General features: G+C 43.7%; 1 protein-coding gene across 1 annotated transcript; it reads right to left on the bottom strand.

The window, feature by feature from the left end:
- LOC308161929 (tudor domain-containing protein 5-like) lies at positions 1-11,339 on the bottom strand (the record flags this gene model as incomplete). The annotated part of the gene is made up of 15 exons (XM_080536009.1): positions 1-181; positions 330-406; positions 680-784; positions 1,112-1,240; positions 1,524-1,724; positions 1,876-1,942; positions 2,351-2,560; positions 5,228-5,445; positions 7,236-7,438; positions 7,946-8,108; positions 8,377-8,433; positions 8,603-8,686; positions 9,069-9,142; positions 10,194-10,697; positions 11,111-11,339. 15 exons carry the CDS (start codon positions 11,337-11,339, stop codon positions 1-3), a joined length of 2,502 nt encoding a protein of 833 aa, XP_080392135.1.
- Between the last annotated feature and the right edge of the window lie 5,631 nt (positions 11,340-16,970).

The following is a 16,970-nucleotide window of genomic DNA, read 5'->3' as shown; positions in this document are numbered from 1 at the left end:
TTAAGGTGTTGGTCTGTGGTTGAGGTAGCCGACCCCTGGGCTCCTCTGGGTCTCAGCTAGCTGTCTCTCCAGGTTCTGGATCTTCTCCAGCGCTGCCTGGAGGGCCTCCTCCGCCTTCAGGGCCCTGACCTCTGAACTCTGGGCACCGACCTCTGAACTCTGGGCATGGACCTCAACCCCACTGACACACACACAGAAATACACGCTCACACACACAGTCTTGAAACCATACATGTCAACAAATGTGGAAGTACCATAATAATAATAATCTTTACATCATCATAAACAAACAGACATACTGCATAAAAGTAATAAAAGTAATAACTCACAGATCCATCACGGTGGCCAAGGCATCAAAGGCTGTCTGAGTGCTGTCAGTGTGTGGACAGACAACCATCTCCTCAGCCTGACACAACAAACACACAAGTAAAAAAAAATAATAATATGTTTTTAGGGCATTTCTGCTTTATTAGGATAGAGACAGTAGAGATTGACAGGAAGTATGGGTGAGAGAGAGAGGGGGGATGACTTGCAGCTGTCGATGGCCGGAATTGGACCAAGGACATGGCGATGATATGGCATGGATGGTTGACTTACTTATAATAGACATGCTTTATCTATTGTACACAATCTAACTCTTGTTCAATCCGAGGGCGTGATACAGGGTCAGAGGTCATACCTGGGCCTTGAAGTTGGCCTGTGTCACCCCGATGAACTCCAGCTTTGGGAGGTCAGGCAGCTGCTTCACTTCTTTTTCATTGCTCCCAACAGCAGGGTCTGCAGCCTAAAACACATCAGGGTTCGACAGTAACGCTTTTTTACTTGTCCGGAGCAAGTAAAACATTCGCCGGGTTTGTTTGCGCGAGCCCGACGACGCTGCTGGATCCTGGATATTTTTACCTGTGTGCAGGAAGAACAACAGACGGCGCAGGCGCCAGACAAGACTAGATGATCGTGAGTGAAGATATTATCAAAGCGGATGGGTGATCGACAGGCGCGTACGCTTTGATAATATCTTCACTCCACGATCATTAGTCTGCTACAATGAGAGTGTGATGTGTGTGTGTGTGTGTGTGTGTACTGTTAGAATTGGGAAAGGGGAGCTCCTCACCTGGGGTGTGGCAGGGGTTTGGGTGCAGGGCTCTGGGGTTTGGTCCACCACGTCCATGTCTACTTCCATCCCCTCATCAAACACACCCTCGCCCAGATACAGGGTCACAGGGTTGAACTGCTCACACAGCTGAAAGAAGAAATACGTTTGACACAACAAATGGATGGATGCAATGGATCATTGTTGTTGAATGGGATATATACAGTACATGTATAAGCAAGTGTATGTGTGTTTGTAAATGGTAAATGGACTGCACTTATATAGCGCCTTTTTTGCTGCTCCAAAGCACTTTACAACGGCCTCTCATTCACACACACATTCACACACCAATGGCGGCAAGCTGCCATGCAAGGCACTGGCCCGCTCACTGGGAGCAATTTTGTGTGTGTGTGTGTGTGTGTACATTACTGACCTCTGAGTTGACTGCAGAGGGACAGGAGAGCCCGTGGCCCTGGCTCTGCAGGACACTGTGAACGTACACGTCCTCCTCCGTGTCTGTCTCACACAGGAAGACCTGCAGGAAGTCTGCGTGGTAGCTGTGCAGAGCTGCCCACAGGAGGCGCTCACAGCACAGCTTCCGGAAGGAGCTGGTAGCGTTCAAACTCCAACTGCCCTGGAACACCAAAACACAGGCTTTTAATATGGAATGGGAGATAAGAGTGCTATCTGGAAGTCAATGGGACTCTATGGGAGCAATACAATGTTAAAAGCTTGGGGAGATTGGTGGTCAATAACAGTGATATGAGATGTGTGTGGAGCCTTACACCCATAGGCTTGATTCCACTGAGTGATGAGGGGACCGCTTGGGCCGGGAGCTCAGAGTAACAAGACCTTGGGGTGAGAAAGCAGAGAGATGTAGGGGGACAACAGCAAAACAGACAAGGAGGCCTAACACTTGTCGTTAAAATGACTGTCACATTTACAGGACATTGATTTTACACTACAATATGTGGCAAGAAGCGGTCTCCCACAAAACCCCCAAAACATTTTAGTCTAGCCGTAGTCAGCGACGAAAAGACTGAGACTGCACTGGAATGTTTTCAGTTTTCATCAACTGGAACTGGACTGGAACTAAGAAAAATGGAGGTGACTTGGTGTGACTAGAACTGGTGTGCATCTTCATCTAAACACCAATGACTAAAAGTGACTAAAAAGCCTGCCAATATTAACACTGGTCTAGTGAAACCTGCCCATTGACTTTCATTGCTCTCTGTCTGAACTGGACCAGAAGAAGCCTACTTAAGGAACTTGAGGCTGGTCCTGTCCACAGTGGTGAGGTCCCCGAAGTCCACGTAGTACACCTCCACCTGGGTCTGGCTGAGGACGCGGTGGATGACGACCCGGTAGAACCACTCGTCTCTGGGAGCCACGCAGCACACCTGGCCCTGACGCACGAAACGTGAGGGAAGGGAGTACCACTCCGACACCTCGGGATAGGTGTAGCAACTCCTAGGAGGAAGAGGCGTTTCCCACAAACTCTGACATCATCTTGCAACTCGTTACATTACATTTTGGCCATTTAGCAGCAGACGTCTTTAACCAAAGCGAACTGACAACAAATAGATTTGTCTAAGTAAGTGAATCATATATCCATCAGTCATTGTAAGAAAACATACCGTATTTTCCGGACTATAAGTCGCGCTTTTTTTCATTGTTTGGCTGGTCCTGCGACTTATAGTCAGGTGCGACTTATATATCAATATACTGTATATATATAATTTCATACTGACTGACATGAACCAAGGAGTAAACATTACCGTCTACATTGTCAGCGTCTTGGAGCCTCGGAAAAGCGCTATATAAATTCAATGTAATTATTATTATTATTATTATTACAGCCAACAGAGGGCGCTCTGGGCCGCTCTGGGCTTGTGACAACTATATGCTGCTCCGAAACCCCTGAAGAAGTTATCTAAAACATTAGCTTGTTGAAGCTAAGCAAACGGTAGCTTGGTGAACTTGCTTACTGGTAACTTGCTTGTTGGACTCGCTGGCTTGTTATGTTAATTCAGCCTATTCAGCCTCCCAGGTATGTTCTTTATGCTATTGTTTTGCTGAATAACTGTTAATGTGTTACGTTAACATACCGGACTTATATTCAGCCTGTTGTTCTGTGTGCTATTGTGTAGTTGAATAAACTTGCCTTTCCAGATTAAATGTCTGTTCTTGGTCTTGGATTTTGTGAAATATATTTCTAAATAAATGCGACTTATAGTCCAGTGCGACTTATATGTGTTTTTTTCCTCTTAATGTCACATTTTTTGACTGATGCGACTTATACTCCGGAGCGACTTATAGTCCGGAAAATACGGTAATCTATGCTAGGACCAGGAGCCATTGGCAGTCGCAATGCTAGAAGAATTTTTTCTTTCTTTTTTATTCTATTCATGGTTCTATGTTACCACTCCAGATACAGGAATCTGACCTGATCATATGTGTGGTGGTGGCCTGGGAAAACCCGTCGGATGTCGCTGGCGTTCGTTTGTGGCAAAGAGCAAAAATAGATGGAAATGTCCTATTTCGGCGATTTTGATATTATGTGGTATTCTAGTACTTTGAACTCCATACTACATTATGGTGAATAAACATTTTAAGAAAACAAAAGAGAAAGTACTTTTTATGTTTTTGTGGTGGGTAGTTTGCTAGCGAAACAACGTCACGTTGAACGTGTCTCATTCTCGGTTAAGCAACGCACGCACACATGAGCGAAAGGAGAGACGATACTTCCACCTGTGTTATTGCCAGTTTACTGATGCTCACAATAAGCATAAAGTAATAAAATCTTAACTAGAAGACACACAAATGGATCTGTCCCTCGCATACCGACGAGGCGAGCAGACTAACACCGCATCACAAGCAGACAAACGAGACCGGACGATCTGCATAGGCTCCTCCCCCGACCCGGAGGAGAAAGGGGTCGGGGGCAGCATTTCTCACCTTTCACTTTTTTTGACATGATACATTAAAATGCTCATAACTTTTTAAAATAAAGGGCTATCTCAGTCATTCAACCAGTTATGAATAGCTGAGAACTTCTAATTTATGGAAATATTAAAAAATGAAAATGTCAAAATGCCACCATGTGAAGGGTTATCCCAGGCCACCACACATATGGTTACGTTCCAGGTCACCTAGGGGCTGCACAGATCAGCATTGTGCTTGCTGCTACTGTACATGTGGTTGCCTGAGATGTTAGACTCAAGGTATTGTGAGATCTGATAATCTGCAGCATGACTACAATGAAGGCAACCATTGACTCTATATTCATTTCCCATTCCCAATGGGAAATGAAAGTAGAGTCAAAAAGTAGGGCTTTGGGGAGGGCCAGGGAGATCATGGCTGACCCCGCACACCCAGGCCACAGCCTCTTCGCCCCGCTCCCCTCAGGCAGGAGGTCACTAAAGACTGTGAAGGCCCGACACGCACACAGCTTTTTCCCTACGGCCATCCGGCTCCTAAATGCTGCTGCTGGTGTCCCCCCCCCCTTGCACTATGATCAGGGGTGCAAACTGGTGATGGCCCAAAAAGGTGAAACTTTTTTTGTGGCTAACCTTTGAATAGCGCTAGCACTAATGGTGTTAAATAGATACCGCTAGCACTAACGGTGGTCTAACAATGATGCATGTGTAAGTAGCGGCAGCCCTGACCTCAACACCTGCAGAATTACTTCTAAAACAGTTTACTGTGACTGGGTTCTCTATGCTGTCTGGAACTGTACCTAGCTCCCTGAAGCTAAACGTTATTTCAACTGCAGCAGAGTTTAGCAGACAGGGAGATTAGCTAGCTTGTGCATCATGTGACATGGATGAGACTTAGACCGACCGACCCCCCCCCCCCCCCCCCACCACACCCATTTTTTTTTTTGCAGATCTACACAATTCACATGGATGACCTATTTTGAGATTAAAATGGCTAATTTAGCAGAAAGGTGACAAGTTTGCACCCCTGAATGATGTTGGTTTGCACTGTCTTGTCCTGTCTTGCACCTGTCCTGTTGTAAACTGCGCTCCACTGTCCCAAACCAAATTCCTAACATGTTTACATGTCATGGCAATAAAGTCTTCTAATTCTGATTGTCATGTTTCCTCCCCGGTCTAAGCGGCACAGTCTCCTCACCTCATCTCCACCATCATGCTCTCCAGGGCGCGAGCCTCCCGGGTCTCGTGGAAGCGGATGAAGAAGTTGCTGGGTGACTCCACGTGCTCCACCAACACCTCTATCACCTCCCTAGGGTCCCTGGGCGTGGGCGCCCTCAGGCGCTGGCCCCGCAGGGCGTCCAGAGGAACCATACCTGCCATACACCGTACCTGCACGGCAGGGAACTTGGCCACCATCTAGAGGGGGGAGAAACACACAGCCATGAGTGTCCACAAACACACACACACACACACATGAATGTGCGTGTACACACACACACACACACACACACACACACACACGCACACGTACACACACACACATTTTTATTGTCACCACAAAGACACTTTGTGGATTGAATGGGTTGTCCTTGAACATTTACAATCACCAAAGAAGATGTACAGGAGGTGATCAAAGATGTACAGAAATCAAACAACATCTATTCTTGTGAAATGCGTTTCGGTTTCAGCCTCAATTGTCTATGATGATGTATTTGGTCCAGCTGCCCTCAGGGGAAACAGAAGCTACAGACTGACCTTGAACAAAAGGGCAAGTAGGACCAGTTACTCTTCTTAGACCAGAGTCAGATCGTGAGTTTAGAATGATAAGGTTCTATCTCCGTTTAGGGTGGTTCAGAGATATTGAGCGTCAAAGTTTTTACATTCCATTATGTTTTGTGAGATGGAACCTTTGTATTTTATTAATTACTAGGGGTGTAACGGATCGCCCCCCACGGTTCGGCACGCATGTGTACCGCGGATCAATTGCAAAATGTAACCAAGTAATAATATTACTTAATATTAGTTAATATCCCTTGTAAATCACAATGTAGAGTTGCCATGAAAAGATAGACGCGACAGTTGCGTGCTTTGTTTTACTCTAAAGCGCAATGATGGGTTGATAATGCAAAAAACAATCTAGAACAACAAGGCTGCGTTCGTAAATTCGCTCTGGAATCTGATCAGCATTCATGGAACGCCTCTTGTCCAATCAAATTACTTGGTCCCTTTATGACGTCGGACCCAGTGTGCTCTCCGGCGCTATCAGAGCAAATTTACGAACACAGCCCAAGTGTTCATGGCGAGTCCTGCTAATGTTGGCGACAGAGAAGAACTCGAAATGCCTCCCTCGTCATTTAAATCCCATGTATGGGAGCACTTTGGCTTTGCTATCAATTATAACAATGACGGACAGTGTCATTGGAAGTGTGGTCGATAAAAAAGTTACGGTGTTTAAGCGTTGTGCAATGAGAAAGTCGTACGAGCATGGCCACACATTTGCCGCGACCCTGGTGTGTTGATGGGAGGCACGAAAAAGGCAGCTTGACAACTTCTGATAATGTAGCCAATTTTTTCATACCATGTTTAAAGTAAGGTTTCACTTTATTATTTAGTTAAAAGTGGCATAAAACATGTTTATTTGTCTGCTTTAAAGAGCCCAGTGATTCACTGCTGCAACCAGGTGCCTCCTCCCTCTCTCCTACTGCATCATTTAAGTTGAATGTGTGTTTCTGTTTAATATGTAGCCTAATGTTTGAGTGTAGAATATGTTATGTATATGTATATATATATATATATATATATATATATATATATATACACACACACACATATATATATATATATATACCAGTTTTGACATCTTGAATGTTGTTGGGTTTTACACAATAAAAGTGGTGTTTTTACAGAATTCGAGGAAAAAGCTTTTTATTTGTATGTTTTGTGTTGATCCGAAAAATGATCCGATCCGTGACTCAAAAACCGTGACACAATCCGATCCGTGAGTTAGGTGATCCGTTACACCCCTATTAATTACTAACTAAAAAATGTCAACATTTTAAAAATAACACCACACAGGCATTAATAAACACCTAATGGATCAGATTATGTAAAAAAATCAATTTTGACAAAAATGGAGATAGAACCTTATAATTCTAACGTCACGACCTGTCTTCTCAGACCCGAGTCAGACGGGTCTCTTCTCTCACCTGTTGGAAGGTGGTGGTGGTGATGCGGAGGTCTGTCTCTGACATCAAGTCGTTGTCGGCGGCGGCCTCTCCGTCCTCCCCGTCCTCCTCCTCTCTGCGCCCCTCCCAGGGCGACTCCCCAGAGCTGAAGTAATAGCCCTGGCTGGAGGGGTTCAGCCGGTCACCCTGCTCAGCATCGCCGGGGGTGTCGGGCTCTACAGCCCCTGGCCAAAAACATCACATCAACAAACCTACGGACCTTTGGGGACAGAGCCTTCAGCGTGGCTGCACCTACCCTCTGGAACTCCCTCCCCATAGTGATCCGCAATGCCCCCACCCTGGACTCTCTGTTCTCCAAGGCCTTTGGCCCCTAGTCACTGTTTCAGTTTTGTTTTGTCCTGTTTTTGTCTGTCTGATCATTCCCTTGAATTTGTAAAGTGTCCTTGGGGTTTCTGAAAGGCGCTATATAAATTAAAGTTATTATTATTATTATTATTATCAGGGTGCTGCGTTTATAGAATGCCATGAGCTATAAGATACAGTACTCAGTTCTGCCCCTCCTCTTCAAATGACCCTTCCCCCAATGGGACAAATGGCTGTGATCTCTCAATAATGTGGGAACGCAATGGTATTAGCTGAATAGAATAGATAGGATGCATTTTTTACATTTTAACCATTTAGCAGACGCTTTTATCCAAAGTAACAATAAAAATTGAAACCATCGAGCTGACCTGGTTGCGTGTGGCCGGTGTGTTTGGTGTCGGTGATCATCCAGTGGGGGCCCTCCTCCCCTGCCACAGGCCGCAGGTGCAGCGTGTCGCTCAGCGCACCAACCATCTCCGTCACGCTCAGGAAGCCACTCTGGGCCACCGGGAGCTCCTCCCCAAACATCCTCTGTTGACCAGGGGGAAATGGTAAATGGTAAATGGACTGCACTTATATAGCACCTTTTTTGCTGCTCCAAAGCGCTTTACAACGGCCTCTCATTCACCCATTCACACCCATTCACACACCAATAGCGGCAAGCTACCATGCAAGGCCGGGGATCGAACCGCCGATCTGCCAACTTTGTGATCATTAGGCGGCGACTCTACCTCCTGTGCCACAGCCGCCCCGTAAAGTAGAGTGGAATATGTGTAACAAAGGAAACTAGTATAATTACCTTGTATTCGGCATGAAGATCATGTATTGATATCCCTTCACTGTTCTGAGCAACAACCTAGAAAGAAGGAATCTTCACTGTCACCATCACGTGTGACTAGAACATTAGGAGTTTTCAATGATTTCGGTATCCACCCATAAAGGAGCAACTCAATAGTCTGGCTCCTGACTCATTTACTTAAACGAATGTATTGATTGTAAGTCGCTTTGGGAAGATGTAAACTGACCTGGCGAAGGTTGGCCTTCAGCTCCTCACTGACGGTGCCCGCATGGCCGTTCTCCAGGATACGCTGCCTGAGCTTCTCCTCCAGCTGCATCGTGGCCAATCAAACACAACACATTCACTAGTGGTGATTGGGTGAGTTCCCATTCATATAAATGTGAAGTGCAACGAGACCAATAATCATATCTCATTAAATGTTCTTCACAAAAAAACATGACTTCTAGTAGGAGTGAACTCTACAAGCATTTAAAGTAATGTTCAGGGGTGCAAACTGGTGATGGCCTAAAAAGGTGACAACATTTATTTTTTGCCTGAAAATGAAGAAAATTATCAACATGGTTGATTCACATGGATTTACTATTTTGTGGTAAAAACCGCTAATTTAGCAGAAAGGTGACAAGTTTGCACCCCTGAATGTTAGTTTCACATACAGAACATTTACTATGAGGTAAAAAGAGAAACAGACTCACTTTTATGACACATCTTTCAAATAGCTGCCCCTGTTGGATGAGCTGTGGCTCAGCATCCGTCCGCACACTCAAATCTGTGCAAAAAAACTTAGTTTATTGCACGAACTTTCAGTCATAAACCTTCTTCGGGGATAAAGCAGACAATTGAATGCAGTGGTATAAAGGCTTCAAACAACATCACTTAATTAGCCAATGCACAACATCTGTGTCAAATCTTTCACCTAGTGGCTAGGCATCATGGGAATTGTAGTCCTAGATTTAGTGGACTACAAAAAACATGTGTTCATGAGACAGGAAACACCTAAAAGTACATGAAATATTTACAATATATACTTAACAGAACAAAAAACTATAGAGAAATGCTACAAACATGCAGACATCAGGCAGTAGCCATCATATAGCATAGAACATAGTGTCTAAAGTAATTTATTCATAGCACAACACATGTCGAAATCCTCATTCAAGCCTAGGCGTTGTAAACGTTTTAGGGTGTGGATCCAAAAAAGCTCTCTGGCATAACCTCCTGTCCGAGGGGTAATTTGCTCTATGCCGCCTGAACCATTTAGCAGTTAGCATTTACCATTTACCACTTAATTAGAGTTTACAGGGACAGTCTCCATGGAGAAAGTTAGGGCTAAGTAACGTACTGAAGGGCACACTAGTGGTGGTGTTCCCAGGCGAGTCCAACTTATAGCCATGTATAGTTAAAGGTATAAAACAGGGATACTGAATGATAGCATGCCCATGGACACAAGTGCTAAATGTAGTCCTGCTCAGAAAAAAGCCTTCACATCAGGTGCCTCAAACGCATACATGTAAAGAAAAAGTAAATGTTAAAAAGAAAACGTGAGTTTAGAATTATACAGTTCTATCTCCGTTTAGGGTCGTTCAGAGATAATAATGAGCGTCAAAGTTTTTACATTCCATTATGTTTTGTGAGATGGAACCTTTGTATTTTATGAATTACTAACTCAAAAATGTCAACATTTTAAAAATAACACCACACAGGCATTAATAAACACCTAATGGATCAGCTTATGTAAAAAACTCAATTTTGACCAAAAATGGAGATAGAACCTCATAATTCTAACGTCACGATCTGTCTACACTGTAGTACCAACCCACCTGTGTCTACCGCTGGCCTCGCACATGTGTCCGTCGAGGGGGTCAGCTGTGGTCGAGGTGGCTTTATCTGCCCCGTCCTCACCGCCGTCCCCCCACGCGATGCCATCAGCGCCCCACCCTGCGACGCCGTCAGCCCCATCGCAGGTGGCGCCACCTTCAGGGTCAGCAGGGAGCCCGTCCGGCTCTGCTTGACCACCACCAGGTCCGCCGCGGCCGCCAGCATCTCCGCGACGGAGTAGAAGCCGAGGTTGACGAAGCACAGCGGGTGGCCGAAGTGGCGGGCGAAGCCGGCCTCCAGCTCCGACAGGCCCACGGGCCCCGGGGCGAGCAGCTGCCGCAGCTGTGAGCGCAGGTGAGCGGGCAGGGCCGGGGGGGCGTGGCCCCGCCGGGGGAGGGGGCTGGCGGGGAACAAGCCCATACTGCCCCTGTGTGGTTTGTTGGGCTTACGGACACGCTGCCGGGCCACCATCTCCCCTATGCGTCGGGTGCTTTCGTCCAAAACCGCTGCAGAGGGACCAAGGGATGGGAGGGAGGGAGGGAGGGGAAGAAAAAGCGAGGCAAAGAGTTGGGTTGGAATAAAGTAGTTTTTTCGTGCATACGTGTGTAATTTTACTCTGTGCAGGTCATAGTACTAAAATGGTAATGGTAAATGGACTGCACTTATAGCGACTTTTTTGCTGCTCCAAAGCGCTTTACAACGGCCTCTCATTCACACATTCACACACCAATGGCGGCAAGCTGCCATGCAAGGCGCCGGCCCGCTCACTGGGAGCAATTTTGGGGTTCAGTGTCTTGCCCAAGGACACTTCGACATGTGGCCAACCGGGGCTCAAACCGCCGATCTACCAACCTTGTGATCATTAGACGGCGACTCTACCTCCTGCGCCACAGCCGCACCACTACTAGACTGGGCTTACCTTTCAACACCAAGCTGCCGTCTTCCAAAAAGTCCATCTTCACCACGTCAGGCATCTCCTTGATCATGTCCATCACGTTGTGGAAGCCGAGGGACCTCAGAGGCAGCGGATGGCCCACGATGCAGAGGTAGTCCCGACTCAGGTCGTCCGGGGACAGGCCTAACTTGGACGAGTTGAGCACGGAGCGAACATCCTTCTTCAGGCCCCACAGTAGCTGGTCTTGGGTCATCATTATTAATGCCTGTGTGGTGTTATTTTTATAATGTTGACATTTTTGAGTTAGTAATTAATAAAATACAAAGGTTCCATCTCACAAAACATAATGGAATGTATAAACGTTGACGCTCAATATCTCTGAACGACCCTAAGCGGAGATAGAACCTTATCATTCTAAACGGAGATAGAACCTTATCATTCTAAACGGAGATAGAACCTTATGATTCTAAACGGAGATAGAACCTTATCATTCTAAACGGAGATAGAACCTTATCATTCTAAACGGAGATAGAACCTTATGATTCTAAACGGAGATAGAACTAGGGATGCTCCGATTTATCGGCCACCGATTTAAATCGGCCGATTTCACTCCAAATGACTCGATCGGTGATCGGCAAAAATGGCCGATCGCAAAAACCGATCTTTTTTTTTTTTTTTTTTTTTCCTGGGGAAGACAGATAACTGAACAGAAAACATAGGAGGACGTAACAGTATGTAAACCATGAAGGCCACGTTTATGATGTCTTTTATACAGCCATATCGACTGACTTGGGCTTCAGGCCCTAACTGGGTGATAGGCCAGACCTTTACTATGCCATAAAAATGGGTCTGCGTTTGCTTGGTGCCTAATGGATCAAAACTTTTGTTTAAAAAGCAAAAAATATTTAGGCTATCCAGTCAGTTATGTATTTTTAAAAAAATCGGTATCGGTATCGGTATCGGTTGATCTTGAGGAAACAAATCGGTGATCGGTATCGGCCCCAAAAATCCAGATCGGAGCATCCCTAGATAGAACCTTATCATTCTAAACGGAGATAGAACCTCATCATTCTAAACGGAGATAGAACCTTATCATTCTAAACGGAGATAGAACCTCATCATTCTAAACGGAGATAGAACCTTATCATTCTAAACGGAGATAGAACCTTATCATTCTAAACGGAGATAGAACCTCATCATTCTAAACGGAGATAGAACCTTATCATTCTAAACGGAGATAGAACCTTCTCATTCTAAACGGAGATAGAACCTTATCATTCTAAACGGAGATAGAACCTTATCATTCTAAACTCACGAGATAAGTACAAACCTAGTAAGACCATAGACATTTCAAAAATGTTAGTGACAAAATGAAAGCCACGTTTCTTAGGCTGCTAGCTAGTAGCTACTCACGCCCAGTTTTTATTTTAAGGAGCAAGTTCAAGTTCAAGTTGAAAAAGAAAGTTATCTATTAATGTTGCCGGCCAATAGTGTCTTCTATGGATGCAATGCAGTTAGCGACGTCGATTATTCACGAGAGAGAAGTAAATAACATCAACTAAAGACATTTAGTTTATATTTTGGCAGTGGTTTTTAAGTCACTGTTCTCACACTTGAGCTAGTAGCCTAGCTAGCATTTCAATTGACTTCAGCTAGCGAGCTAACTAGCCACTATGGCGCATCTGTCTTATCAACATTGTACGACAGTTACAGCTTGTAGAATACTTACTAAGCTGTCTATTCATATACAGGTTGTTCATTTAGAATTAGACCATTATTATTATTATTATTATTATTATTATTATTATTTACCTTAGAAAGAGAGAGTTAAATACAGAAGCGTGTAACAGTCTCTCCACAGTGACTCTTCAATCAGCGACGCACGTGCAGGTCAGGTGTCAATCAGACATCACGTGCAGGTGTCAATCACGTGACGTTAGAATTATAAGGTTCTATCTCCATTTTTGTCAAAATTGAGTTTTTTTTACATAATCTGATCCATTAGGTGTTTATCAATGCCTGTGTGGTGTTATTTAAAAAAAATAAAAAAATAAAATAGTTAGTAATTAATAAAATACAAAGGTTCCATCTCACAAAACATAATGGAATGTCAAAACTTTGACGCTCAATATCTCTGAACTGCCCTAAACGGAGATAGAACCTTATAATACTAAGCTCACGACGTGCCACGCAGCAGACTGGCGTCATTATCACGTTGATTTCAGTCATGCGCAAGATAAACTCCTCAAAAAAAGTTTGGAAACGTTATTTCAGTCGATTCTTCCTCCCCTTTAATAATACCAACTGGTATTGTATTTTATATCGTTGGAAAGCCTGATTAGTCACCTTTACAACGAGGTACAACTTGTCTTGTAAGGATCATGCATTCGTGGAATGAGCAACACAGATAAACGTGTGAGTAGCGGCCAAAGAAATGTGCCAAATCCCCTGCAATATGTGGCATAGTTGTGGCATGCAAAATCATAGCATTTTTGGTCAGGGACTTTTTGAGCTTTTTGACCAAAGCCAGGAAAAGAATAATAGGAACTATCCGCTCAGACAACAATTAAAAAGAGAGGCTTGAATGTGTGAAACCTAGACGGTCTCTTGTCATCTCTACCACAGCACAGCAAAACTATATATTGTGAAATATGTGTAAAGTTAAGCAATACAGAGACTTATTTACTAGTTGACTAGCTAAGTAAAACACTTTTGAATATATATAATTATTTTTTTTAGAGAGAGAGAGGGGGGAATTCAAACACTTTCAATGACCCATGTCTATTTTCAAAAACGTTTAAGGCCTTGATTTTTTCCCCCTCAAATTCACAAACTTTCAAGGATTTCAAGGACCCGTGGGAACCCTGTACTTAAGTACAAACCTACCTAGTAACAACATTTCGAAAATGTTATAGTGACAAAATGAAACCCGCGTGTCTTAGGCTGCTAGCTAGTAGCTACTCACGCCCGGTTTAGGTATATGTATAAGTCAGTCCAACCTTTTCCCTCAAATCTTAATCGGCAAAGAAGCAAGTTAAAGTTGGAAAAGAAAGGTATCTATTCATTTTGCTGGCGAATACTAGTGTCTTCTATGGATGCAATGCCGTTAGCGAAGTTAGCATTTCAACTGGCTTCAGCTAGCGAGCTAATGAGCGCCATTATGGCGCATGTGTCCTATCAACATTGTACGACAGTTACAGCTTGTAGAATACTTACTAAGCTGTCTATTCATATACAGGTTATTCATTTAGAATCGTCTACGTTCAGACAAATTAGATCATCGTTATTAATATTATTATTTACCTTCCAAAGAGAGGTTAAATACAGAAGAATTAATCAGTTCTTCACAGTAACTCTTCAACCAGACAGCACGAGCAGGTGTCATTCAGCAACGCACATGCGCAGTGTGTTAATCAGGTTAGTCAGACAGCACGTGACGCACTAGAAGGTTCATTTTTGTCAAAATTAGTTTTTTTTACATAATCTGATCCATTAGGTGTTTATTAATGCCTGTGTGGTGTTATCTTTTAAAGAAAACATTTTTTTAGTTAGTAATTAATAAAATACAAAGGTTCCATCTCACAGAACAAGCGCACGTGCAGGTGTCAATCAGACATCACGTGCAGGTGTCAATCAGACAGCACGTGGTGCCACACAGCAGACTGACGTCATTATCACGTTGATTTCTGTCATGACCAGATATAAACTCCTCCCAAAAAGTTTGGAAACGTTATTTCAGTCGATTCTTCCTCCCCTTTAATAATACCAACTGGTATTGTATTTTATATCGATGGAAAGCCTGATTACTCACCTTTACAACGAGGTACAACTTGTCTTGTAAGGATCATGCATTCGTGGAATGAGCAACACAGATAAACGTGTGGGTAGCGGCCAAAAAGAATGTGCCAAAATCCCCTGCAATATGTGGCATAGTTGTGGCATGCAAATTCATAGCATTTTTGGTCAGGGACTTTTTGAGCTATTTGACCAAAGCCAGGAAAAGAATAATAAGAAGTAAACCACCAATAACAATACTACTACGTAGTAGGAATAATAATAATAATAATATAATTTGTATAATGATACTAACTGGATTTGATTCCCCAATCAATTGTAATGTAAAAGTAAATTACTTGAGATTTTGTTTCAGAAGCTGAGTTTGGGGCCATAATGATAATCAATTACTTTCTTTAGAGGGAAACGGAGGTCAATAACTAGTAATTAAAGTGTGTGTGGGAAGATGTGTGTCTTTCCTGGTCTGAAAACAGAGAAGAACTGACATCAGTAACAAACGTCTGAGTCTGCACATTCCCATGACGGGCACTGTGACTCCCAAGACATTTACAATACAGTTTTTTACGGTCGCTAAGTCGCAGTGTTCAATACTGAAGTCACAGAGTCACAACTCTTCATACAGTCAGCCAAGCAGAAGTCCATGTGGACCAAACTGCGACTCTTTCTCTGTGATTTGTGCATTGCTTTCATACAAAATGCATTCAATGACCACGGTCTCCAAAATCCACAACACTTCTTTCATTCAAACTCCCCCACCTGCAAAACACTATGTATTTGCAACACATTTTTCCAATGTTAACATACTGTGTTCAAAACTCTGAAGAACACATTAAAAACAGAATGATATGGTGCATATATGACCGAAAGCTCGTAATTAACTTTTGTTTTGTTTTGTTGCAGTGTTTGAGTGTGCAGATGCTGCTATTTTGCACTCTATTGATACTCTTCAGTTCCAGCACCTCAGCAAAGTCTGATAACAGATGAGCGGTACAGGATAAGTATATACTGTAGGAAAGTACATTGCATTTAGCAACAAAACGTCATATTTTGATTGATTTGTCAATCAAATCTAAATGGAAGGAAGATGACTGGCTGACAGTAGGGGTATACAGTAGTATCTGCACCTGTTATGTTTACAGTGGTACTAATACAATAACAAAGATCAAGCAAATGATTACAATACAATATTGTATTGTGGTACTATTAGTGGTACTAATACAATAACAAAGCACAATGAGTAATGGAGAACAATGTCATGTTTTAGTCTTTATAAGTCCAAGCGTTTTGTGAATATGACCATTATTGTGTGGTTATGTGTCTCTGCTTTTGTGTGTGTGTGTGTGTGTATGTATGCAAGTAAGTAAGTAAAGTAAAACCACCTCCTTCTCAGGTGATAGCAGCTGAGGGAGAACGGGCCGCCTGCGAGGCTCTCCGGGCCTCTCTGGACTCTCTGTCTGGGTCTCCTGCTGCCGTCCAGCTCCGTCTCCTCCAGCTCCTCCACACCCTCCGCCCAGCGGTGGTCCTCACCCTCCCCTCAGCCTGCCCCCCGACCTCTCACCTCTGACCCCCCCAGCCAATACAACCTCTACGACAGCAGGAGAGACCAGAAGAGAGGAAGATAAAGATTCTCCTATGATGTAAAGAGAGACTATGGGGTGTCCCTTCGTGTTAACGGGATGTAGGGTGTAAAAGCATAGCGGTTACAATGGAATGGTTTAGCAATGTGGCTGTATGTTGTTTATAGCAAAGCATAACTTGATATCAATAATCTGACTCCAAGTAATTTAATTGAGGCAAATGAGGCTTTAATAATACGGTGAACTTTTATTAGAACTTTTATTAGTAACAATTAACACAATTGTTACTTTACAATTAACACATTAAAAAAAAAAGATTCTGAGTGGGGCAGTCCCACTCATAGTTTTCATTTTATTAGACAGATACAGTGAAGACAGACAGGAAAGTAAGGAGAAGAATGGAGAGAGGGCATGTCAACAGGGCATGGGCCGGATTAGAACCCATGCCGACATGCCTGTGACCAGAACACCAGGTGTCACCACATTCTTGAGACCTTGTCAAAGACCACTGC

This window comes from Nansenia antarctica, assembly GCF_963989245.1.
Source record: "Nansenia antarctica genome assembly, chromosome: 7".
In the NCBI taxonomy this organism is placed as follows: Eukaryota; Metazoa; Chordata; class Actinopteri; order Argentiniformes; family Microstomatidae; genus Nansenia; species Nansenia antarctica.
The sequence above is the reverse complement of the archived record's forward strand: the minus strand, read 5'-3'. Positions and strand labels throughout refer to the sequence as shown.